Source organism: Bombus vancouverensis, unplaced genomic scaffold (assembly GCF_051014615.1).
Source record: "Bombus vancouverensis nearcticus unplaced genomic scaffold, iyBomVanc1_principal scaffold0060, whole genome shotgun sequence".
In the NCBI taxonomy this organism is placed as follows: Eukaryota; Metazoa; Arthropoda; class Insecta; order Hymenoptera; family Apidae; genus Bombus; species Bombus vancouverensis.
The window spans coordinates 240,291-267,787 of NW_027468951.1; the positions used below are offsets into that span (position 1 = coordinate 240,291).

Sequence of the window (27,497 nt, forward strand, 5' to 3'; positions counted from 1 at the left end):
ATTTTAATATCATTTCTACGTGTAATGTGAGTGTTGCTATACGTTTATTTCGGCGACTAAGATCCACAATTCTCAACAATAATAAGACTATTAAACTGTTATAAAAGTAATATAGAAACATGGTTTATTTAAAAATTATTTTCAATGTAATGTTTTGTCCATGATGAAGTATTTACTTCTAGAAAAAATCTATATCTTTTTCTTTTGTATACTCGTGACCTGGACACCGCTGTTACGGTGAAAATAGAACTTAGTGAAGCAAAAATGTTAACGAAAAGGAGAGGTCCATATTATTGTGTCCTTGAATATAAATGTTGTTTTTGGGTCACAAGGTCTAGAAACAAAAGAGCTATAAGTAGACCTTTATTGCTGTTTCTTGTAACTTTCAGCTAGAGTTACACACCAAGGTTAATTTTTTGGTAATGTCCTTTGCTGTCAATGTATCAACCTGCTCCCTATTATATTTTATTATACTGTATCACTGCTAGAGTGAGGATCTGGATCAGCATATACTATACCTCTACTTCAGCTTACTTCAATATATATTTCTATTATAAATTTATCCATGCGTTCCTCTATCAGATAACTTCAACAGTCCAGAAGCACTTTTTCGGATGACAATATTATGATATCTACGTTAAATAGAAGATTTCATTACATAAGCAGTCAGCCTTAATAATTTCATAACTAATAATTCTCTAAATTTTCTGATGTTTGTATTCTTCTTTGTCGTAGTCTTATAAACTGTTAAAGCGTTTTTCTGTAATTCCCAAAAGAAGCTGAATGCCAAGTTTCCGTTTGAGTGCTTTTCTGATTGTAGTGGCATAAGAAACCACTTAATTCGAATAATCTATACTACACTTTATTGTATGCAAGAACAGCTAGTGGTTTCAATTTTCCAGATGATTATTGGCTCGTAAAAGCAGCATGAATGTTACAAAAGCAGCATAATGTAAATTAATATATACATTAAATTCTAAAAAAAAGCAATAATTTGTTTGGATAATACCTCTCCTGTTTTTTAAATAAATCAGTGCATAGTGTACCTCACAGATTCATAGAAGAAATAAAAAATAAGGGAACATCCACTAAATATTAAATAAAAGGATAACAAAATTAACATTGAATTTATATTGTTTCACAGCCAAAAACACAATTTTAAGAGAAAATTTAATTTTTTCCAGAAAGAAGACAATTTTTGTTTGTTCTATCTTCAGATTTGTTTTATATTATAATATAAAATTATACAAACGATCCTTTCAACTTTTGTTTTAGTATCATAAAAAATTTGAATATAGGGTTGAGTTTATAATTATTCGCAGCAGTATATATGGTAACTAATAGAAGTGTAAAAAGGTGTATAAAAGTGAGAAAAATATAACTAGCAGAAGAGTTTGAAAACGTGTCAACAAGTATCTATGTATCAGAGTTATTTTGTTATGAAAGATATGGGCACACGATAACTCACTTATTATTAGCTTTACTTATGTTTTGAAATATTAATTTATACTTAAATAAAAAAAATATGCAAAAATATGCAGAAATATGCAGAAATATGCGAAATATTTTATGTACATTTTGTGATAGACAAAAATTGTACTATCACTACTGCACTAAAATAATATGTCGGAGGTGAAAGGAAAACTGGAGCCTTCCTTTTGCAATTTTGAGGAAGCCTTCTAATGCTTTAGCCTAGATTTTATCATAACTGTAATTAAGCAATTGTCATTTGTAATTGTTTGATATTTGTGAAAGCGAAAATGGGTTCGAGGTGACAACTGGTCGCCGAACGTAGCCACGGTCACGGGATAAACGTTTTGCCTGACGAAGGTATGGATCGGTTGTATTGTTCTCCCTAGAAATCACATAGAATTGTACTTTAGAGATGTCGATATAATGGGACACACGTTGTATTAGGAATCAATCTCCAGACAGAAACTGCCTAGTAACGGCGTTTGGATCTTTCTCGATGTTTCCAAAGAGTATACAACAAACTTTTGACAGAAACTGCCTAGCAACGACGATTGGAACCTTCTCGATGCCTCCAGCGGGCATATAACAAACAAATGCAGTCGTATAGCGAAAAAGATTTTCATCAGATATTCATTCGTGTGATCGCCTTGGAAAGTGATACATCGAGCAATTTACCGAGTGTCTCAGCAATCGTATTTTTGTGTTTAAAATTATTCTACGCATAGTAAAGAGTTATCCCATTGACCGTGGATTCGTTTGAACCCCGGAACATTGTTAATAGCGTTAATTAAATTCATTATTCGTAAAACCTATCAATCGTTAATCTCATTATTCGTTAAATTTATTATTCGTAAGACATATTATTCGTTCCTCTTATTGTTCGTTAAACTTATTATTCTTTAATCTAATTATTAGTTAAACTTATCGTTTGTTAATCTTATCATTTATTAAACTCATTATTCATAATATTTTGTAAAATCTTGTTTATTCGCGTAAATATATTCTCTGTTTCGTAAAACAATGGCTAATTCAAACGAAGAATTGTTACGCGCCTTAAATCCTAATGATAACCCGATATCAGAAGTGGGATCAAGCCCATGTGTCACCTTGGAACAACTCATGAAAATCATGGACCGGATTACTCAGCCGAGGGAGCAAAGACCGAGTACGGAACCTAAGGATGTAACGTTACCACGTTTTGACCCTGAAGGCACGGGCGCTGATCCATCCGCGTGGTGCTCATATACAGATGTGATTTTGAAAGACTACCCGATACAAGATAGTGCGTTACTTTCTGCTCTAAATCGCGCCCTAAAGGGGTCTGCTGCGCATTGGCTTTCACAAATAGTGCGCGGTGGAAAGCTTTCCTGGCCAACGTTTAAGGAACAATTCCTTTCGCGTTTTGGTGGCAGAGAGACAGCCGCCTCGGCGTTAATAAGGATATCCAGAGAACGACCGTCGGAGACCGAAACCCCAGGAGCTTATGGTAGTCGCCTCCGTTCCATATTGCAGATGAAGTTGCAAGATCTAACGATGCCCGAAGTAATCAATGCCTTTGCCCTTTATATGCCAAGCTCACAAGATCAACGCTTTCGACGACTAACGCTCGCAAATAATATCAAGACGGAGGACCAATTTTATGATGAAATGAGAGTTCTTCCTTACAACGATCAGCCGACATCTTCGTTAGGAAATTCATCGGGGGAACCTGAAGCCAAATTACGCGCCTTAAATCCTAATGATAACCCGACAAATATATAAATATTCAATTTTACTCATTTTACTGTACATAAAAAATTGTAAGCTGTAAAAGTCGTTTCATTTACGTTTCGTCCAAAAGAATAAATACGCGAGGATTTTCATAAGCAATTTTATGACATATACTTCCGAACATAAGAGACTGTTTTAGAATCAGGACATTAGTATTTCTGACGGCATCTTTCCAATAATTGTAATAATGCATTTCATTTTCTATGTCCATCGTGTGCTCAATAGTCGAGCGTGTTATAAACGCGAGCATTTCCGGAAGATCATTGGCAAAGTGTACTAGCCCTTTCGCTACGGACGGCCTCTTCGGCGCGGCAATCCCACTGAACGTGCCGCCGTGCCAAAATAGTGCACGGTGTCCGAGAAAGGTCGTCAGTGTCACGGTGACCGTGGGAATGCAGCGAAAGGATAATTATATCTCATATACCTTAGACATCAAAACAGGAAAACCATTATATTATTATTCCTGCGAAAAATGTACAAATCGACGTGTTATGTAAGACACATAAAATCCTAGAAATTAGACAACCAAGCTTAATTAGCAGTAAAACCGGGTGCATAATCACATACGATCATAATATCATGAAAATAGGAGGATCGCGTAAAAATATCTCTTACGAAACCAAATTTAAGAATAGTATATACAGCTTCGAAGAAACAGATGTTCCAATATTAGAGAAAATATTAGAAACAGCTCCAAAGGTAACTCACGATTTTAATCGATATAAAGCCAACCTCGATGCATTACAAACACAAATCAGTACCCTTCAATTTGAGCGACGCATAAATTCACTGAAGGAATATGGCATATCCACACTACAAATATTAGGAATCGTAGTCCTAGGATTAGGAACAATATATGTGTCGGAGATGAAAGAACATCGGAGCCTTTGGAATTTTTGATAATCCTGCAATATTGTAACCTAGAGTCTACTATAGCTGTAATTGAACAATTGTAGTTATTCAATCCGATTGTAATTGTTCGAGGGTTGTGATAATGAGCTTGGGTTCGAGGCGACAGTCAGTCGCCGAACGTAGCCGCGATCACGGGATAAACGCTTTGTCTAACAAAGGCATGGAATAATTCTATAGCTCTCCTTAAAAAGGAAATAGTTGTAACACTCGACAGTAAGCATTCCAACGGTCTCTGTCCCGTAGCTCGCCACACGCAGACCCTATTCTTCGAGTAAGATGATTGCCAGATGTCGATGCGTCTCCGCAGTACATGTTCGGCTAGCCTGAAGGCCCGTTATAAATCTTAAGATTTAGTCAACTAAAGTCCTTCAAACAGACAAACAGTCTTTGTCCCACCTACGGGAAAATAGGGGAGACCTATTTTTCAACGAGCGGCGTCTCCCACTAGCAACTTTCCCTCAAGGGCGGCTAGCATCTTTTTCTAACCACCGATATGGAGATTGACCAATTAGCAACAACGCCAATTTCCCTTACTTTCTAAACGAAGGCTTTTCTCGACGAATCCGATGATCTCGTGTCCTTAGACACACCCCATTATAGTTTTCCTCTGTGGCATCATCGGGACGGGAAAGGCATTCTCGCTCGCGATCTCATTGATGAAAGGAGTAACCCTTTACGACCAGTGAATATTACGCGTCCGACTTAGATTTTGTGAGTACGTTCATCTATCATCCCGTCGACCGCGGATTCGTTATTGAACCTAGAATCATTGTCATTAGTTTCTCGATTACCTACTCTACCACGGTTACTTGTCCGGTTCTATAATAATCGTATTTGCACTAGTCAATGTCTTCTCTATTGCATAACGACAACGTGTAATCCAAACGAAGATTCGTTTCACGCCCCTAACCCTAATTCTAATGTAAACCCGACATATGTAATGTACAAATGTAATATTCGAATATCTACGCCGATCACTTCCTAAAAATGTATGTATCAAAATACTCTGCCCTACCGCTCGTGTAAACAGGATCGATCAAACATCAACAGTACCAAGGACGGTCACCTTCCGAAATATCACCGAAGACGAAGATGAGGGTATCATTCAACTTAGAAGCCCCATCAGAGCCTTACGCTTTAGCGGAGCAAAGCGAAGCTAAGGAGGGGGGAATGTCACGGTGACCGTGGGAATGCAGCGAAAGGATAATTATATCTCACATACCTTAGCCATCAAAGCAGTAACTAAGCAGTAACGGAATCTCTATGTGTCCGGCATCCAGCGATAACCCCTCCACAGGAACCAAACCCTTGATATAAAAATACCTCCCAAGTCAGTACTCGACATTCTATTCTGTTCTGTTAAAACATTCTGTATCGTTACTCTGTCAGTTTCTAATAAAATTTGTAATAACGATCATAATTGAAGTGCGAATCTCTCACCTTACGTGCGGAACGTGAAATTACCCCGAATCGACGTGACATCAGCAACCGCGTTTACGCCTCACTGCAAACCAAGCTGCTCTGACGGTGTTTTTCGAAGAAAAAAGCTTTCCTCAAAACAGGGTATTTATAACTTCTTAACATACTCACTTTTAATTACAATTTGAAAACAAATAACATTATAGAATATAATAATATAATATAATATAATATAATTGTATGGATACGAATAGCTTTTAATAATGGAATTGCGTGTGGTATTTTTCGAAACATGGTGTTACACACAGGACAACATCACAAATCTGGCACTGGTATCGCGATTCGCTCCACATCAATCGATTATAATTGATAACACACTTCAGTTTTTTAATCATTTTTTGCGTGCGATAAAGACGTTTCGTATCAACAAATTTTTCATTGCGGAAAGAGGACAACATATACAATGCCCTCTTGTCTCACCATTTTATTGCTAATGAAGGCTTGTACAATACTCGTTGTATGTAAAATACGAGATGTCTTACGCAGGGCGACTATAGTCGCCCGTAATAGCGAAAGGGCTAGTCCGATCGGTCGAGAACCATCCGTGAGAACTACTGCGATCCATAATCCGAATGTACTCCTTTTCATTTTGAGATATTCATCGAAATTTTCATCCGCGTTTCATCGAAAGTGATCATCCAAACAGAAGAGTGCACAAAGTAGAAACAAATTCTATTTTTGGTGAGTTGACTGGTAATGAAACGATACTGACTGATATAAACATATTTTATAACGTGTGTGTATGTTATATGCGTATTCAGACGAACAGTTTACATTTCTGTGTCACATGCCACGCAAGATGAATATCGATCAATCACAGTTCTGAATTTTTGCAAATTAGTGGATATAAGTGTTATTAATATTTGTTTATACAAAGCACTTTCTACGAATAAAGGAAATAAGCGAAATAAATCAAATTTGAGATGTTATCCTGAATAAGAAACATGTAACAAGCATATATATTACTTTATCATGCTAAAAATTACTTCTAGTGTAATAATAATTGTCAGACCGTTTTGGAGACCAGTGGTTCATTCGGTGCAATCATCCAGTAAACTGGTCCTGAGTGATATTTGCCATGGCCGAACTTCAGGAACAAACTTGCAAAGTTTGTGCAATATGTAAGTTGTATACAAATTCAAAATTTCAGTGGCAAAATGCCAGCTTTTTAGAGATTAATGAAGGTGCACTAGAAAAATTAAGTGAAGGAGCAGAAGATTCTCAAATCAACAGTGAATCGCGTGCTTTGCTTGTGTATGAAATTAATTTTGAATTTATTTCGTCCACAATTATTTGGCATGAATTGTTGTTTGCTATCTTTAGTGCTAGCAAAAGTTTACAGAACATCGAAAATTTAATTTCACCTGCGATCTCAGTTTAGCCATACATCTCCTAAAAGGATTAAAAGATTTTTTTACATATTTTCAAAATAATAGCTATTTTAGAACAAGGGTAGTGGAAATACATAAACATTTTGTTAATAGCGACGTGTATGTACTGATAGGAACTAATATCTGAAGAATATCTGAATGTCTTGAAAAGCTTTTTAGAGTAGAAAATAAAGTACACTTTAGAAGTTTTGAATTGTGGAGTGAAATAGGTTTATATTTTTATTTATTCGGAAGTTTGTTTGTATTATTTATTGTATTCATCTTAATATATAAAACAAAATAACGAATGAAAAATGATAGAAAATAATGAAAAGAAATATTCAGAAAAATGTAATACTTTTCTGATCTTACAAACACAAACTTTAATATTCTACTTTTAGTTTCTAATCTAAAAAATTCTCTGCCGTAATTAATTTTTAAGGCGCTGAATACTCATATCGCTATCGTTTATCATCGAAACATCTATGTATTTTTGTTTAGTCTTATTCTAAAGTAGCCGTTATCTCAAAAGGAGGGCAAAACTGTAAATCATAAAGTCATATCGTCACATCTTAATTAAAAATAAAGCGACATATGCGTCAGTTGCTACCGGATCAATGCCCTAACGTGAACCTAACTCTTATATTTTATTCATAATATATGTAGGTGTGATAGAGCGAATGGGTATTACGGGAGATTGAAATATTATTTAACTGCTAGGTAAAAAGAGACGTTCGCTTAAACTCGCTGACTAAGCTCCCTTGTCTTCTATTGAAAACTATTGACATCGCCGATAGCTCTGTGCCCTTAACCTTTGAGCTCGAGAGGAGACTCTCAGTTGTTACGGCGTTCCATGCTACAACTCCAGTGGAGAGTGAGAGGCGACTATCTCTGTTTATCCTACTTTATCTGTTACGACCGTTCGCGGAGAGACGCGGCCGCTAGGAGAACGCGTCAGCGAGAGGCGTAAATTCTTGCTACGATGATGTTAATCGACGCCGCGAAATAGTCGTTCCCCTATTTCGTTTAGGATAACAGAGGTGGTTTAATGAATGTAACACTGTATTAACAGGTTAACATAGAACAATATATTTTACAATAATATGATGAAGATGTTACAGAAATTTGACTCGACTTTGCGATATCTCTAGATAAATTCGTTTGCTCGTCAGATTTGTCGAAGTGTCACGTTTGACTCGTCAGAAGGAACTGAACTCCCTTCGATTATTTTCGTTTTTTCTGGAAGGCGACCCCCACTACGTTCGGATCACGCCACATTCTTTTACGCGAGGTAAAATAACGGCCACGAGTCGATGTTTCTGGAGGTCGCCCTGCTTAATGAACCATGCGCTTGCCACTACAATGTTTGTTTGCCGGGCAGCCGCGACGATCCGTCTGCGACGTTGTAGGACCGCGAGCGACGGTTAGAAAATACAGCCTGTGGTAAGCCTCGTGGCGTAACATTATCCGTATTTTATCTCTACACCCAATTGTATGTAATTGTACGCAAATATAAGAGCACAAAGCCTTTCGTTGAGTCGTTATCTCACCTCACTTGTATTTCGAAACAAACTGTAGAACAGACGGACAAACGAACGAGCGAATCTCAAATAGACGATTCTGAGAGTGTGTGATAACAAGCTTTCAAGCTGCACTCAATTTTTTTTTTTTTTTTAATATTCAATTTGTACTTTAGAATTTGTTCAGCTGGACATTTGGTAAATTTTTCTAACTTAAACTCTCAAATGGATGCACAATTTCAGTGTACTTTCGAGAGCAAATGTCACAAGAAATTCTCAAACTGGCTTAACGATGCTCTAGAAAGAACCCCAGCCACGGAGCAGAGAAGACGATGAACCTTCTGGTAGAAGGATTATGATCCTCGGTACTTATCTCACAACTATCAGAAAACTACAACTGTCGTGACAAATTATTATTTACAAGTATATGATTCACAAATTATTATTTGTGAAATGTCAAAGCGTCGGAGAGATTCGAATGCAGAGCTCGAGAAAGGGAATTTTTAAATGAATGAGAAAGAAGAGTTTGAAAATAAACTTCCAAAATTGACGGAATATTTTTCAGTAAATATTTTTCAATCGATGAAGCAGAAACATATATCGCAATTCGCAAAAAGGTAAATTTTAGAGAAGAGGCTTTTTAAAATTTTCGAAGAGAATTTCAACGAGTCATTTCAATAACATTATCAGACTGACTAAACACAAGATATACCATTATTCGCGAAAGCAGTATGACCTTCCACTTATAGTGTCGCAAACAACTGAAGATATGAAATTATTATCGTAAAACTAAGGTCAGGGTGATACCTAATAATTTTGTCCTGTAGCGCAAAACTGACGGAATTTTAAATTTACCGTTTTATATGATAGAAAGAAAAGCATAATGTAGATTTGCTATTCAATAAAAGCAAATTCGAAATTCTTTTTAGTTGTGCCACCATCAATACCAAGTAGCGATATAAGAAATCTAAAAATCTTGATAATGTTAATATTTTCGATGAAAGTAGAACTACGTGCGTTTAGCGGTTCCGTTCTACCGAATGGCGAACAAGCCATCGTGAGTTGTGCTTCTATATCGCAAATGAAATACGGTAGATGATGCTTGCCTTAGCAGAAGTGTTTGTTGTATCGCGTATTGTAGTTACATTTTCTCCTAGACCTTTAGTTTTTTGAATAAACTGAGAAATGTAAGAACAAATGTTGCGTCTGAGATGCTTTTTCGCTCTAATAATTATTTAAACATGTTTAAATGTTCATAATGCAATAACAATACATATCATTTTATTCGGGAGAGTCCACAGAATTTTTTTGTCTCAGCCGTAACTCAATAGCTGCTACTATAAGGAGATAAAATATTTCCAAAGTTGAAAATTTCCAATTTTCTTCAAAATTGACTTTTTCAAAAATTGTGAGTTATAGGAAAAAACGGTTTGCAAATTCGAGTGTAGCTCGCAAAAGTCTACAAGAATCGCCTATTGAAGGTTGCAAAATTAAATATGTGTCGAACAGTGTTATCAACCGAGCACGAAGAAATTCGATTTTCTTGAAAATGAAGCTTCATACGGAAAGATTTTATTCAACATTTTTCTCTTATTTTTGCAAGTAGAATAACTTCCGTCTACTTAGTCGGAGACTAACCAAATTTACATGTTTCAAACAGATTTCCAAGATCAATTTTCTCGAAAACAAAGTGTATTATTCTTTATGTCTTTCTTGTTTTTCTTCGTACAAAACTGTTTTTCGTTTGTTGATGCTATTTGGCCGGACCTTATATTTCACATATTCTAACATACTGTATTCATATAAAAATTCGCAGTATAATAATCGTTATTTTCGGTGTTAAAATCATTATTAAATATTCGTTTAATTAATCTTAAAATTGTGATACAATTACGAAAAACTAACAAAAGAATCATGTCTAGATTTTACAAGGATGTCACGAATTATATATGTCGGAGATGAAAGAACACCGGAGCCTTTGGAATTTTTAATCATCCCGCAATATTGTAACCTACAGTCTATTATAGCTGTAATTAAACAATTGTAGTTATTCAATCCGATTGTAATTGTTCCAGAGTTGTGATAATGAACTTGGGCTCGGGGCGACAGCCAGTCGCCGAACGTAGCCGCGGTCACGGGATGAACGCTTTGTCTAACAAAGGTATGGAGTAATTCTATAGCTCTCCTTAAAAGAAATATTCGTGGCGACACGCGACAGTAAACATTCCAACGGTCTCTGTCCCGTAGCTCGCCACACGCAGACCTTATTCTTCGAGTAAGATGATTGCCAGATGTCGATGCGTCTCCGCAGTACATGTTCGGCTAGCTCGAGGGCCCGTTATAAATCTTAAGGTTTAGTTAACTAAAGTCCTTCAAAAAGACAAACAGTCTTTGTCCCAACTACGGGAAGATAGGGGAGACATATTTTTCAACGAGCGGCGTCTCCCACTAGCAACTTTCCCTCGAGGGCGGCTAGCATCTTTTTCTAACCACCGATATGGAGATTGACCAATTAGCAGCAACGCCAATTTCCCTTACTTTCTGAACGAAGGCTTTTCTCGACGATTCCGATGATCTCGTGTCCTTAGACACACCCCATTATAGTTTTCCTCTGTGGCATGATCGGGACGGGAAAGACATTCTTTCTCGCGATCTCATTGATGAAAGGAGTAACTCTTTACGACCAGTGAATATTACGCGTCCGACTTAGATTTTGTGAGTACGTTCATCTATCATCCCGTCGACCGCGGATTCGTTATTGAACCTAGGATCATTGTCATTAGTTTCTCGAGCACCTAATTACCGCGGTTACTTGTCTGGTTCTATAATAATCGTATTTGCACTAGTCAATGTCTTCTCCATTGCATAACGACAACGTGTAACCCAAACGAAGATTCGTTTCACGCCCCTAACCCTAATTCTAATGTAAACCCGACATATATTTTGTATGGCGCGTGCTATCATTTTGTTATCTCAAATTTATCTTCTATTTATATTTCTTTACATAATTTTCACAATATATTTATGAATTAGATGTATTTTCATAACCTACTACTAGCGTTCTACTAGCGAGTTTTCACATGCTCAATGAGATATGTAGTATAGGAAGTGCATAAATATATATTTTTTATGTATCTTCAAACACGAACTAGAATATCGAGCATGTTATCATTTTCCTGTGGATTGTAAAATGATCAACCGTGGTTGATAAATTAACAAATTGTAAAAATTTGTCGATTTGTACTACGAGTGCGGAGTGCGAGTAGTAACGATAGTGAACACACAATTGAATACCCAAACGACAAAACTCCTGAGCTTTATACTTATTTTTACGTGGGTCCAAACTTTATCGATTCGATATAGGCTCCGACCGCTCTGGGTTATTTAAAATATATGTCGGGTTAAGATCGGAATTTTGGGCGAGGGACAACTCTTCGCGTGGACTAGCCATCGTTTCACAAAGCCGAGATTATATGTACGCGTATATACAAGACTATCACAAAGCTTAACAAATAATTAAGTCTAACGAATAATAAATTTGATGAACAATGAAGTTAATAAATAATAAATTATACGAATAATTAAGTTTAACAGATAATAAGTCTAATGAATAATAAGCTTAACGAATAGTAAGATTAATGAATAATATGATTTACGAATAATGAATTTAATGTACACTATTAACAATGTGTTTGTTGGGTTCAAACGAATCCACAGCCAACGAGATAACTCTTTACTAAGCGTAAAAATAATCTTAGGCGCAAAATACGATTGACGAAAATGCTCGAGGTGTCACTCTCCAAGGCAATCGCACGAATACCGGCCTCGTCTGAAATTTGATACGCACTCGTTGGAAGCATCGAGAAAGTTCCAAACGCCGTTGCTAGGCAGTTTCTGCCTGGAGTTTTGATTACTAATACAATGTATGTCCCATTGCATCGGCACCTCCGAGGCAACATCACACGTGGCTAGGCCCGCTCTCGAGGCCGCATGCCGCCACAACCACATTTCTCGGAAAACACATACAACCACTCCAGACCTCCGTTAGATAAAACATCCATCCCGTGACCGTGGCTACGTTCAGCGACCGATTGTCACCTCGAACCCAATCTCGCTTATTACAAATCTTAAGCAATTACAACTATAATAAAATCTAGGCTAAGGTACTAGAGGATGTTCCCAAAATTTCCAAGGATCCTTTCCCCAAGAACCCAAAATTTCCTTTTGATCGGTACCCTCTCGACGGGAGGAGTATGTTACGTCGCGTAACACTCTACCTAGCCGAGGCCACACACCGCGGGCAATGTGGCAACCAGATGTCTTCGGATACTCGCAGCGTATCCTCCATAGTTTCAAGGACCTTCCATAAATCTCATAGATTTCCTAGGAAAGGTCCTTCAAACAAAACAAACATCTGGTTCGGAAGAATTTCCAAAGACTATTGTCTACCACGGCTTAACTAAGGAAAGTTGGTTTTTCGCACGTACGCTGCAACTGTCCTCCCACTAACCACTTTCTCTCGAGGGCGGTTAAGACCCTTCGTTTAACCAATTAGAAACGAAGCCTATTCCCTCACTCTCCTAAATAACATCGGCACCAACAAATCCGATGGTCCCGTGCGCTAGACACACCCATCCTTAGCTCTCCTCCGACACATCATCGTCTCCCAGTACAGTACTGATTTTACATCCTTCGAACGGTCAACATCCTTCCACCGGGTATACACACCCGCAGATCAGTCACTCGCTCATCTCGTACATACGCATCAGCGTAACTGTCTTCGTTATAAGTTGTTGGAATAAACGGTGAAATATAACTTACTACTGTGTCATATTCATTTAACCACCTCTGTTATCTTAATCGAAACAGGGAAACGACTACTTCGCGGCGTCGATTCACCGAATCGTAGCGAGAATTTACGCCTCTCGCTGACGCGTTTTCCTCGCGACCGCGTCTCTCCGCGAACGGTCGTAACAAATCGATAATATTGTATTTGTTGCATAGTATTATAAGCATTGACTCTAGTATTTACTAGTTCATTACATGTCTAGCATATATGTTTATATTTATATGTAACTCTCCAAGTTGATTGATTAAAATATATTTATATATACATGTATATCTGGTGTTTCAATTATTTCCCCTTTTGTAGTTATTCTTATTTCCCGGTTTATTTGTTTGGTTCGTAACTCGTTCAATCCGTTAGCTGGTTTCATTTATTATTTTTTTTTATACTGATTGGATTTATTAGTTGCCCTCGCCTTGTTAATCCTTCCTTTAGTTTCGTAGCGCCGTGTGTTCGTCTGTGCATTCAAATCTTTATTCGCGCGTTTTGCATGGGATAGTTTTCTTGTTCTCGTTACGACGCGTGCGGAGCGCGGGACGTGACAATATGTACGCGTATATACAAGACTATCACAAAGCTTAACAAATAATTAAGTCTAATGAATAATAAATTTGATGAACAATGAAGTTAATAAATAATAAATTATACGAATAATTAAGTATGGGTCTACATACTGTGTTCCCTGGCAGCTGCCGTCGTCTGTTAGCTTGCCGGCTAGGACAAGCGATCTTGTTTCTGTTGCATTATCCTTTAGGCCAACTATAAGGTTTTGTGGTCCGAGTGAAAACGTGCCGTCTTGGTGCATCCTTGCGCATTGTTGGGCGGTTGTCTCATGGAGGTATTCGGCGAATCCGTTATGCACTGCCGACGTGTGAGAGTGCATGCCACAGTAATATACAATTCGAGTTATTTGCACCTTGCATTGCCTTACATTGGTAAATTCAAATTCTGAGAGTTGAAGTAATTGTATATAAATATCTTGGGTTTCAGTCAATGTAGGCTGTATGCTGCAGTCCCCGATGGAGTTTAGAGAGATAGTGGTAACATTGAGGTGGTTGCCATTGCAGTCATATCCTACCAGGCCGTGTGTTATTTTGATGAGGGTGAGTACGATGACTAGGCAGTTCATCTTCCTATCAACAATTTATTAAATCCTTTCTTACTCTCGGGTTTATTAGAAATAAGAATAACCTTTTATTATTATTATTAATATATAAAAAAAAAGTTTATATGTTTTTTTTTGTGTGTTGTTTTTTTTTTATTATTTTTTTTTTATTACAATTATAGCTTGTCTTTGAATATATATATATATATATTCAATATAATAATATATATAATATATATATATATATATATATATATATATATATATATATATATGTGCGTGCAATGGTAAATATGACGACTTATTTTACGAGTCACTTAGATTATCAATAGATATCGCCTACTTTACAACATGCGTGTATGTATATATTGTTAAACATTAGGTGAAAGTTATATGCATAGTTATAAATGTCATTTGTTTACAGGTGGATAGCAAAAGTATTTGGTTTCGTGAGTGGCGTACAGGTGCTTTACAGTTCTATGGTACGGATTGCTATTCCTTGGAATAAAAAAAAAATTCTTTCGATGTCTGTCAGATTTTTGTAAACGAACATGCATGGAAGGATTTTCTGCAGAGATTCAAAATGCTCTCTGGATTCCTCGTGAAACGTCTGGACAACATCTACATGTTCTTCCATCCGTCGTTCAGAGAATGGTTGATGAATTCGCCATCAGTTCTATACACACATACAAAAATAGTTAATATATATATTATATATTTTTTTTTCTTTTTTTTTTTTATATATATATGTTTCATTCGGACCTGTTCCTTGTATGAATACTGTATCTCTGTATATAATATAATATATATAATATGTTATGATTATGTTAGTTGTTATTTATTATATGTATTTTCCTTAACTCTCTCCCCTTTTTTTTGTTGTTGTTTTTTTTTTTCTTAGTACCTAACATTACTATTGTGATGCCGTATTACATTCTATTGGCTATTATTTGTATGCGAGCGCGACGAATTTTTCAACATGGCCGCTCGCGTGTATCTTTGGTATGGCGTTGGTTTAATGTCAACAGTAGCGTGTCGTTGAAATAGTTAATTAATTGTTAATCACTATAATTTTACTTAGTAATGTTTTTGTAATATTGTTTTGTGTTTCATGATATTGTGTGTGTCAATACCGTGTGCTACCTTAATGTGATAGCATGGATTGTATTGTTATCGAATTTCGATAGTCATTGTTTTGATTATACGTGACTTGCATTTATATAAGTCTTGTTTAATTTAGTTAATGTTTTTTGTGTATTGTGTTACCAGATATTTTGTGTAGCGTAACTTTATTCTTTTGCACCGAGTTCAGTCATGTTGTTAATATTTAGTTAGTCTATCTTGATTAATTTCTAACCTATTCCTGTGTTTATTAACCTTTCTTATTTTCCCTATTAATTTATTATTGCATGTACTTGCTATTTGCTATTATTTTGTGTATGATATGAATTGGTTTCTTTATTAGTGATTAAAATCTACTTGTTAGATTAACATTGTCTGTAATTCTTCAGATTCTACTCTTTCGTTGCTGCATCACTTACCTGGATCGTTCCCGCAACATCATCCGATTCTTTGATATGCCTTGGATATTTACTACGGCTGCCTTCTACTACGGCTGCCTTCAATCGTCTTATATCTGTGGTCATAAAGGTGGTGTTTAATTTATTTAATTTAATATATATATATAATGCATTGTATGTGCGACCACTATTGTGCATTACAAATTAACATCACAATACTACGTAGATTAATACATAACCAAATATCCCTTTACTCCGGGTACATTTATTACTAACTCTCAATTAATCTATCTTGATTATTTTCTAACCGCTTTCTATACTTTATCAACTATTTTATTTCTTCTTGTTAGTCTGCGAAATTCATGCATGTACGCTTCCTTGTATGGTGATTAATTGTTCATGAGGTAAGTTGCACTTTCACCGTTTTAGTTATTCGTTGAACTAGCTCGTTTCACATTCAAACAGTAATTGGAGCACTTGTAATAAACTTCTTTTCTTTTCAGGTTTCCGCCATCTGTGTTGTTCGATGAACAGTGCAATGCTTCCACAGTATTGTTATAACATTTAGTACTGTTGTATTTTGCATTAAGGCAATTGAAGTTAATTGGTTCATTTATTTTTCAGCTGGCTGTTGTACATGGTGTTTCGCAAACAGAGATCCATAACCTATTTTGCACGTAAACCTTCTCGTATGATGATTACTTGTTCACAAGGTAACTTTCACTTTCACTCTTTTAATTTTATTGAATCAACACGTTGTATATTCAAACAATAATTGGAGTACACATGATAATTTTCCTTTTTTTTTTCTTTTTTAGGTTTTCGCTATCTGTATTATTCGACGAACAGTGTCACACTTCCTTTTGATTTATCCACAATATAGTTATAACACTTAGTAACCTCGTATTTTGCACTGAGACAATTGAGACTAATTTATTCACTTATTTTAGGTAGCTGTCATACATTATGTTCCACAAACAACGATCCATAACCTATACTTGCACGTACACTTTCTTGTATGTTGATCACTTGTTCACAAGGTAACTTTCACTTTCACTAGTTAATTGTTCATTGAGTTAACACGTTTTATATTTAAGCAATAATTGAAACACATATAATAATTTTCCCTTTTTCCTTTTAGGTGTTCGATATCTGTATTATTCGACGAACAGCACTACAACATACACTACTGCACTACGTTGCCCACTGAAATCACTTTATTCATTGTTTATTTCGATTATGCGCTAGTTTTAGCTTGTTTAAGTGCACTGTTCGCGGAATCCCTTTTACTTCAATCTTGACGGTTTGGTTCTGCAGGATTTCTAGCACTTTATATGGTCCAGTATATTGATCGGAGAATTTTCCTTTACTGAGTTCTTTTAGTAAATATATCGAATCTCCTACTTTAAAATCCTGGGGGTTGATTCGTCGGTCGTAATATTCTTTTGATCTTAGTTTGGATTTTATTAAATTTTCTCTTGCCATTCGTTGTACGGTGTTAATTTTATCGAACAGGTCTTCGAGATATTCTGCGTATGTTGGTTCCATGTTCTCTTCGATTATTACTTCACCAGTAGGTTCTCTGGCTAAATGTCCAAAAACTAATTCGTGCGGAGAGAATTTCGTTCCTTCGTGTACAGAGGTATTATAAGAAAACATAGCTAATTCTACCCATTCGTCCCAATTTCTGGAATTTTCAATGTATAATTTGAGATATTCAATCAGTACGTGGTGAGATCTTTCGATTGAACCGTTACTTTGTGGATGATATGCCGTCGTGGTGTATTGTTTGATGCGGAATCTCTTTGCTACTTTCTTCATTTGTGAGGATGTAAAGTTCGTTCCTTGATCAGTGAGAATAGCTCTCGGTGATCCGAAACGACAAATAAACCGCTTTACAAAAGCGTCCGCTATCTCGGCTGAAGAGATTCCTCCTAGTGGAATCCCAATTGAGTATTTTGTTAATAAATCTTGGATGGTTAATATATATTCATTTCCCTTTTGAGTTTTTGGTAATGGTCCTACAATATCCATACTAATTTTATCGAATGCTTTACCTGGTGTGTCTGTAAGTACCATTGGTTGTTTTGCTTTTATTCTTGTGAGTTTCTTTAATTGACATTCCTTACATGTTCTTACGTAATCTTGAATTTCCTTTTTCATATTTTCCCAATAGTAGTGTTGTCGTATTCTTTGATAAGTTTTGGTAATTCCTTTGTGTCCTGCTACGCTTGATTCATGTTTTTCTCGTATTATGTTGTTCCGCGCTTCCACAGGTGGAGTAATTACTTCTCCAGTGCAAATGGTGATGGATAAGGTTTTTTCCATAAATATTTCCTTTAATTTTCTGATTGTATATCGCCAGGGTATTTCCTCCAAGTTTCCTTTGCTAATGCTAAACGAAGTTAACTGTTTTTCATTTACTACGTCTAATAGAGATCTTAGCGAGTTTAATAAATTGTCTGGTGTTATTGGAATATTTCTATTTTCCTTTATCGGTAGGGATACAATGTATTTTCCGGAATCGTAATTCAATCTTGCTTTTTCTAACATTAAATCTTCATAACGAGGCAATTTTCCCGTTTCCTTCATTTCTAAGGCTCCTTTATCTATCGGTTTGCCGTGTATATCTATAAATACTACTTTATGGTCACTTACTCTTGCAATTGAGTCTCGGGTTTCCGAAATTTTTAGTTCCGCAATTATCGTAGGTCTCGTGTCCTTTTCTTGTTGTTGAATTAGTTCTGGAACTACAGTGGAGGTTTCTTTTTCGCTTGTCGTGTCCGTGTCTTCCTTTTCTCGATTGGTTATTTCTCTGTCTGTACTTACATTGATTTCTGTTAGTGCTTGGTCTAAATATTTTATGGGGGTTTCTTCTATTGTAAAATGTTTTCGGGTAAAACCCTTTCCTTGGTTTTTGGAATCACTGGGTTGAGGCAAGACGCGTGGTTTGGCTTCGAATACGGGAGAGTCTTCCGTTGACGTGTCTATTTCGAATCTTTTTGGGACAGGATAGCGAATCGGTGAGACTTCCTCTCTCTTTCTGATTGGTAAACAAACTTCTGGAGGGTTCCTAGATAATGCGTCTGCGTTTGCGTTCGCTCTGCCTTCTTTGTATACAATATCAAATTCAAAGTCCGATAATTTTAATTTCCATTTCCAAATTCTAGAAGTAGGATCTTTGATAGAATGCATCCACACTAAAGGTTTATGATCGGTTACGATAGTAAACTTTCTTCCGTAAAGATACGGTCGGAAGTGCATTGCGCTGTAAACAATTGCCAGACACTCCTTTTCTATGGTAGTGTCACGTCGATTCGGGGTAATTTCACGTTCCGCACGCAAGGTGAGAAATTCGTACTTAAATTTTGATTGTTATTAGAAAATTTATTGAACACTGACAGAGTAACAATACAGAATGGTCAAACAGCACAGAAAAGAATGTTCTTACAACGACTCGAGAGGTACTTTTTTATATCAAGGACCCGGCTCCTGTGGAGGGGCTATCGCTGGATGCCGGTCACATAGGGTTTCTATTACTGCTTAGCCATCATTTTGCTGACCAAGGTATGTGAGGCATAACCATCCTTTCGTTGCGTTCTCACGACCACCGTGACAGTAGAGTAGTTTTGTTCGGCAGAATTTAATAGTCTTGAGGCATACGCAATCGGCAAATCCTTTCCGATTGGCCCTTGACTCAGTACACCGCTTATTGCATATCCTGATGCGTCTGTGGTAAGGTTAAAAGGTTTAGAAAAGTCTGGATATTGTAGAATGGGCTTCGTCATTAACGCTGTTTTTAAATTATTGAATGCATCTTCTTGATTTTCCGTCCATTTGAAGGGAGTATCTTTCTTTAATAGTTGTGTCAATGGTTTCGCGACCTTGGAGAAATCGGGTATAAATCTTCTGTAATATCCTGCTAGTCCCAGAAATTGTTTGATATTTTTCGCCTTCTTTGGTCGTGGAAATTTTGATACGGCTTCGACCTTTTTTGGATCGGGTTTCACGCCATCCTCACTAATTATATGTCCCAAATAATTCACCTCATGCCGTAAAAATTCACACTTATCGGGTTGTAATCGTAATTTGGCTGTCCTCGGTCTTTCCATTAATTTATTAAATTTAATTTCGTGTTCCTGGAGAGATCTGGAATAAATCACTATGTCATCCAGATAGACGAATAGTTCTATTCCTTGCAGACCCGATAATACCGAGTTCATTAAACGTTGAAATGTTGCTGGGGCATTTTTTAATCCAAAGGGCATTCTTTTGAATTGAAAATGTCCGTATGGTGTCGAAAATGCCGTTTTGTGGGCGTCCTCTTGCGACATACGGATCTGGTGAAAGCCTGATGCTAAGTCAAACGTGGAAAAATATTTTGCACTTCCTAATTGATCCAATATTTCTGTGATGTTGGGTAATGGGAAGGCATCGCCAATCGTTTTATCGTTCAATTTTCTATAATCGATAACTAATCTCCAGCGTTTATTTCCTTGCGAATCGGGTTTTTTGGGCACAATCCATAACGGGGAGTTATATGGAGATATTGATGGTTCCACTACGTCCGTATCTAGCAATTCTTGAATCTGTCGATTTATCTCTTCTCGATGTATTGGCGGATATCGATACTGTTTGGTATTAATTGGTATATTATCTGTGGTAATTATTCTATGTTCCAGAACTTCAGTTGCCTCCAATGTATCTCTTGGAATATGAAATCTATCTTGATTGTTACGAATCAATTTTTTTACATTTTCCTTTTCTTCTTCGTTCAAGTGTTCGAGTCGTAGTAACTCATTTATTTTTTCGTATCTACTTTCCTTCGATTTTAAAACTGTATTACACGCTGTCCTAGGAAGCGGGGAGGGATTTTCAAATTCCTTAATTACCATCGTCGGTGTTGTAAATTCGTAATCTCTTGAAGTAGTATTTATTACTCTTATATAGCCTTTTCCTTTATGATTCCTCACAACTGCATTTCCGAAATAGATTCCCTTGCTCGGCTCGATTCTTGGAATAAATCCCTCTTTTATCTCTGGATTAGCGATATTAATTGAACACGTTATTGAACTTCGCTTCGGTATAATTATTTTCTCCTTAGTGTCGAAGGGAATATAAATATTTCCCCATTTGATATGTTTTTCTTCATAATCTAAACGAGCTTTACAACCTGCAAAAAATTCGGATCCTAAGATTCCGTCTTGATCGATTAGTAATGAATCATCGACTACGTGAAAAATAACCGGATGGCCCGCGACCTGTATTACCGTCTGCCCTAGGGAGACCAGGCTCGTTGCCGTAATTCCTCGCACTTCAATTGATTCTTTCTCGTCGATGATGGCTGAATCGGGTAAAGCAGGTTTCTTGATAATATTGATTTCCGATCCAGAGTCTAACAATAAACTCGTCTTGGTTTTTAGATTTGGGGAAACTATTCGTGCAGTTGGGGTCGTTGGAGAATCGTTAAATTTTACTGAAATAATTCGGAGAGGTCGCCTTCCGAATCTGAATTCAACTCTTGATGATTTTCCTTCGCCGGTTGCTTGTGCTTCGCTCTTTCCCTTTTGTCTTGAGATTCTGGATTCCCTGTCTGTGGCCTTGTTTGGTTGTGGGATGACTCCCCCACAGTATTTAGTGGCTGTTCGTTCGATCTTATAGTCGGCATTGCGTTCGCTCCGTCTCTCGTTATGGGTGGTGGAGTTGATCTCGCGTGGGTGGCTGCCCTCGTCCTGTTTGTTGCCGTCGGCGCCGGTCGCCTGATTGCCGCTTGTACTCTCGGGCGATTCGGCGTATCGTTCCCTCGTGGCTCGCCCCATTCTCCCGAAGGACGTGTTTGGTTTCCCGACGGTCTCGAAGCGTAGGGTACGATTAATCCGGCGTCTACTCGGGCTTTAAATTTGTAACAGTCCTTCACTAAATGTCCGGGTTTTTTTACAATAGTTACACATGATATTTTGTCTATTAGTATTCGGAAAATTCTGCGATGGAGGTACTGATCTTCGATCTTGGCGGTTGTTTCTGATATTGTTATTAGTGTTCGAGGGACGTGCGTTATCGCGTCTGTAATAGTTCGAGGGTGTCGGTCGATGGGGTCGCGTTCTGTCGGTTATTTGTCTCAATTCGTGTGTTGCTTTAACGGCTTGACGATACGCATCTTCTAAAGTATGGTACCCTGTTATTTTTACTCGTACATATACCTCGTTCGGAAGTCCTTTAACGAAAGCTTCTCTCGTTTCCCAATCTATAGTATCTTGTACGTCGGGGGATATGATGCCGTAGTCGCCTCTTTCTCCGTCCATTATTGCTAATCTAAGATTTCTAACGCGATCCATATAATCTAATATATCTTCCCCGGGTCGTTGAAATATCGTTCCTAATTCTCCCTTATATTCATTAAGAGATTTCTTTGGGCCGAATAGATCCTTTAATTTGTTTCCGAAATCATTTAAACTCATTAATTCCGTGTCTTCGATGGCGAGGAACGCGTGTCCACGAAGCTTATTTACTAACAATTTTACCAATTGAGGTTCTTGATATCTGGGAATCATATTTCGCGCGCGCTCACAAGCTCTTAAAAAATGGAATACCGATGGTCGATATCCGTCAAACACTGGCACCGATTCGATCGCGTCTTTTAGCTTAATTGGCTGGGTATGTCCACCTGTCTGGACCGTTTCCTGTTGCGCTGTCGGCGGCGATTTGGGTGTTTGAGGTTCCTGTTTCGTTTTAAGTTCGAATAATCCGCTTTGTAATTCGGCGAGTTTTGCACTCATATCGCGAAAGTTCGCATCCCATGCTTTAAGCTTTTCCGACAATGTCAAAACCATTTCTTCGTCAAACGATTCCACTACAGTCGCCATTGTTTTTTAAATATATATTTTATTAACAAGTGTGACAACTTTAATCTACTATGGAGCGTGTCAAATCGTTTAAACCAACTTTAATCCTCCGTGAAGCGGATCCCACCGCTGCCACCAAAAATTTACTACTCTAAATGTTACGTATTAATTTGTTTGTTTAAATCGATCAAATCTTAAGTTTAAATTTTACTGAAAAATTTTTTTTTTTTATAGTTTGAGTTTGTATGTAATCTGAAGGGAAATAAGTTGAAATGATATTATTGTGTATTTAATTCCGATTTAGGTAATTAATTAATACGATAGTTGCTGCCACCAGAAATAGTCTAAAGACTATTTCAAAATATTTTATTTTTATTATTTTCTTTTGCGTTTAAAGGGTAGCGTTAACTGACGCTTAATGCAACTGGTAAACGAATTTCACTTTTCGGCTAACTTGCTATGCGCAGGGATACTAGCGCGGGAGAGGATTAAAGCTGGGTACAATGAATATTTTTCCTCGTTGAACGGATTTTTATTTTGACGTAGAATTGCTTAGGTTATTATATATATATATTTTATTAGCTGGATATTTATATTTTAGCGTTGCTGGATTAGATAGGAATATGAGATTGTTCGTTGTTTTATATAAATTTATTTTTACGTTCGACTTCTTCTTCTCTTTTAATTCCGCCGTAGTAGTTTGTCGTTAGGACCGAAACTCAATTCATTTACCACGATGAAGTCTGTCGCCACGATCTTCTTGCCTTTTGAGTTTAATTAACGAGGATGATTCTAACGATCCTCTCTGCGTGGAACTCGTGTGATTTCGCAAGCCTTGCCCAAAGACGGGTAATATTTTACCAACAATGGGAGGAGGAATGCGAAGATCAGAGGATGTTTCAGTAGTTGAAAACACCGTTCGCACAAGCCGACACAACGGACAACACCTTTGTTTAAAATTTAAGCAATGTTTCTATCTTTAAAACCGTTCGCGAAAATGAATGAAATCGATGATAGGAGGTTTTTAATTCAATTCTCGAGGACAACGAGATTACCAGAGAAGAAGAAAGTTTTTAAAATTAATTCTCTTACCTTGAGGAAAAGGTGCTATCGGGTGCCATTACTCCAGGTGTTTCGGTGATCGACGAGGTTTGTTGGGTTTATTATTTAATCTCGAATATAGGGTTTTTACCAGCCTTTACTTTATTAAGCTATTTCGATACAAATTGAGTAACTCGCTAACTGAATTAATACCGTAATGAGGACTTAAAATTTTCTTTTATTTAATCGCGACTCCTTTTTCTTTACCGAAAAACTAAAGACCCCGAAACGCAAAAATACTTATACAAATTCTAAACGCAGTAATGGACGCAAAGAATGATGAGCCGTAATAACAAACGATCGCAAGATTTATGAACAAACTAATGAACGCTGCGCTATGTTGCTATGCTTATTTATAATGCCATCCCCCACGGGGTGGTGGTCCGCTGGGGGTACGCTTCCGTGGGAATCGGGATGTTGCAGTTTTGGGCTTCTCGGAATCGTACCTGACAAAATGTAAGTTCCATATTTCAACTTAGTTTTCTATCAGTCCTGTGAGGGGAACCCCCTCTGGTTGAAATCGTTGATACTGATCGTTGCGTGAAAGTTCGTTTTGCGAATGAAATTCCCGAAGAGGTTTTGGAGGCGCATCTTCGTCACCATGCTTCTGGGAGAAAGGGAATTTCCCCTGTTGTGCGCTATTGGTGTATGCGTGAGTTCAGCGAACTTTATCCCGGAGCTCCTTGTTTCTATTTTGATTTAGTGTAGCTGCTTCAATTTCGTTGGTTCGCTGTTTGATGTTCCTTATTGTTATTAATTTTTGATATATTTTGTTTTGTGTTGTATATATATATTTTAAATCTGATAGTGTTAGGTTATTTACGTTTGTTATTATTTATTATATATATTATTTTTTTATTTTTATATTGCCCCCCTTTTATATATATATATATATATTTTTTATACATTTGTAGTTGCGCACAAAATTTATTAAAGAAAAGTGTTAACAATGTGTTTTCATGATTTGTTTCTCGGGCCTGACTTCCATTAATCCCTAATATTCCTGTCGCCATGACGCGTATAAATCCAACATGGCTGCTCATAAATGTCATCAGTAAAGTTTTAGTGGCGGGTCTTTAGTTTTGTTTGATATCGAAGTAAATTTTCGTCTGTCGCTCGTTTTTCCTTATTCTACCGCAATCAGAACATTTATCTATTAACATTATTTTAAAGTGACAGTAGTATATCTCGTGTGAATATACGTATATATATATGTTTATGTTGTGTGTTACTTCAGTATAGCTAATGTTTTGTAATTCTTTGATCGCGTTATTTATTGTTTCGAGTAGTTTATTTTATAGAGCATTCGATAATACAAAACATATGCACTCACACGTACATATATATATATGTATATACGTATTTATATGCCTATTTCTCTTGCCCGTATAGTGTTCATACGAAATGAAATGTTAATTATTTGTTTTATATTAATTTCTTTTAATAAGATAGAACACGCACACGTATATATGTATATATTTCTGGCAAAGTGATTTTCATTCAGATTCTTTAGTGATATAGTGTTGTGTATTTGAGGTTATGTGTCAATCATTTGATTTCATATATACATATATATCTTGTATTGTGACAACATAGTATTGAAGGTTTTGTTTCTAGATTATTGTGCGTTTAATGTGTGTTTACATAATTGTGTTTGATGATAGAATTTCTGTATGCAATTCCTCGAATCGTTGCGGTGTTAATTGCCTTGTTAATCCTTCCTTTAGTTTCGTAGCGCCGTGTGTTCGTTTGTGCATTCAAATCTTTATTCGCGCGTTTTGCATGGGATAGTTTTCTTGTTCTCGTTACGGCGCGTGCGGAGCGCGGGACGTGACAATATGTACGCGTATATACAAGACTATCACAAAGCTTAACAAATAATTAAGTCTAATGAATAATAAATTTGATGAACAATGAAGTTAATAAATAATAAATTATACGAATAATTAAGTTTAACAGATAATAAGTCTAATGAATAATAAGCTTAACGAATAGTAAGATTAATGAATAATATGATTTACGAATAATGTATTTAATGTACACTATTAACAATGTGTTTGTTGGGTTCAAACGAATCCACGGCCAACGAGATAACTCTTTACTAAGCGTAAAAATAATCTTAGGCACAAAATACGATTGACGAAAATGCTCGAGGTGTCACTCTCCAAGGCAATCGCACGAATGCCGGCCTCGTCTGAAATTTTATACGCACTCGTTAGAAGCATCGAGAAAGTTCCGAACGCCGTTGCTAGGCAGTTTCTGCTTGGAGTTTGGTTATTGATACAATGTATGTCCCATTGTATCGGCACCTCCGACGTAACCTCACACGTGGCTAGGCCCGCTCTCGAGGCCGCATGCCGCCACAATCTCACTTCTCAGAAAACCCATACAACTACTCCAGACCTCCGTTAGGCAAAACGCTTATCTCGTTAGCGTGGCTACGTTCGGCGACCAATTGTCACCTCGAACCCAATCTCGCTATCACAAATTTTAAACAATTACAGCTATAATAAAATCTAGACTAAAGTACTAGAGGATATTCCCAAAATTTCCAAGGAAAGGCTTCGGCTTTCCTTTCATCTCCGACATATATATTATTTCTGGCATATATATTTCGGGTTCACATTATGATTAGGGTTAGGTGCGTGTAACGAATCTTCATTTGTATTAGCCATTGTTGTTATGTAACAGAGAAGATATTTACTAGTACAAATATGATTATTACAGAATTTGACAAGTAGCCGTAGTAATTAGATACTCGAGATGCTAATGACAATAATCCTACGTTCAATAACGAATCCGCGGTCAGCGGAATAACAAAATGCGCTTCCTTCCAAAGTCCAAGTTGTACTCAACTTGCTTGTCTACGGTACAAGTATTACTAAACTAACTGTTGCGTCGCATGGAGCAGCGGAACCCCAGCCAACGCTACCTGGCGGCCAGCGGCCCACCTACCTGCTTCCAGACCCCCAATAAACTCAATGACCGGCCATAAAACGTCACCTTCTAGCTAAATTGTTTCCAGATGTGTGTCGAGCAATCTAGTTGTCTAGAAGCATTTCGGTTTATGTCCGGATTAGCAAAATCCTTGAGTTTGTTATGCTATTAAAAAAGGCTCGGAAAAGGCAGGTAGTCACCGAACGAGAAAACCCAACACATAAACATAGGATAGAAACGACTGGTTTTCCCCAGCAATAAAATCACCCCGGACACTGGTGAGAAATTCCTCATGTCCTGCTTCTTTAGCGGGGTCACGACCAATCGGCATCAAGCTTTCCTTCGGGGAAAACTAAGAGGGAGTCAGTCAGCAGTCGGTCAGTGAGTCAGTCAGGCAGCCAGTCAGTCAGTCAGCAGTCGGTCAGTGAGTCAGTCAGGCAGCCAGTCAGTCAGTCAGCAACCTCGGGAAGTCTCAGTTCGCAGCAACGATTCGCGCTTACGCTCTCGCCCTCTCATCCCCTGATCTTACGTTCTAACCGAGTCCAACCGTATCCCGGTTGCTGTTAATTCACCACTCAGTGTATACACAGTGTCTTAATAAAACACAACTGAAAACCCGTTA

The 27,497-nt window shown here is 37.2% G+C and overlaps 1 protein-coding gene across 1 annotated transcript; it reads left to right on the top strand.

Moving 5' to 3' along the window:
* The first annotated feature begins 5,491 nt into the window (after positions 1-5,491).
* Positions 5,492-27,497, top strand: LOC143304857 (uncharacterized). The gene is made up of 9 exons (XM_076627330.1): positions 5,492-5,718; positions 6,627-6,755; positions 14,361-14,473; positions 14,900-14,957; positions 15,050-15,805; positions 15,987-16,125; positions 16,346-16,708; positions 16,814-17,035; positions 17,137-27,497. Exons 2-5 carry the CDS (start codon positions 6,713-6,715, stop codon positions 15,175-15,177), a joined length of 342 nt encoding a protein of 113 aa, XP_076483445.1. The 5' UTR covers positions 5,492-5,718; positions 6,627-6,712; the 3' UTR covers positions 15,178-15,805; positions 15,987-16,125; positions 16,346-16,708; positions 16,814-17,035; positions 17,137-27,497.

Excerpts from the sequence above, each read along its gene's own strand:
- LOC143304857 (XM_076627330.1), top strand. The coding sequence starts at position 6,713 with ATGGCCGAACTTCAGGAACAAACTTGCAAAGTTTGTGCAATAT. Across the intron at positions 6,756-14,360 it reads TTGCAAAGTTTGTGCAATAT|TCAATGTAGGCTGTATGCTG; the intron begins GTAAGTTGTATA and ends CTTGGGTTTCAG. Across the intron at positions 14,474-14,899 it reads CGTGTGTTATTTTGATGAGG|GTGGATAGCAAAAGTATTTG; the intron begins GTGAGTACGATG and ends ATTTGTTTACAG.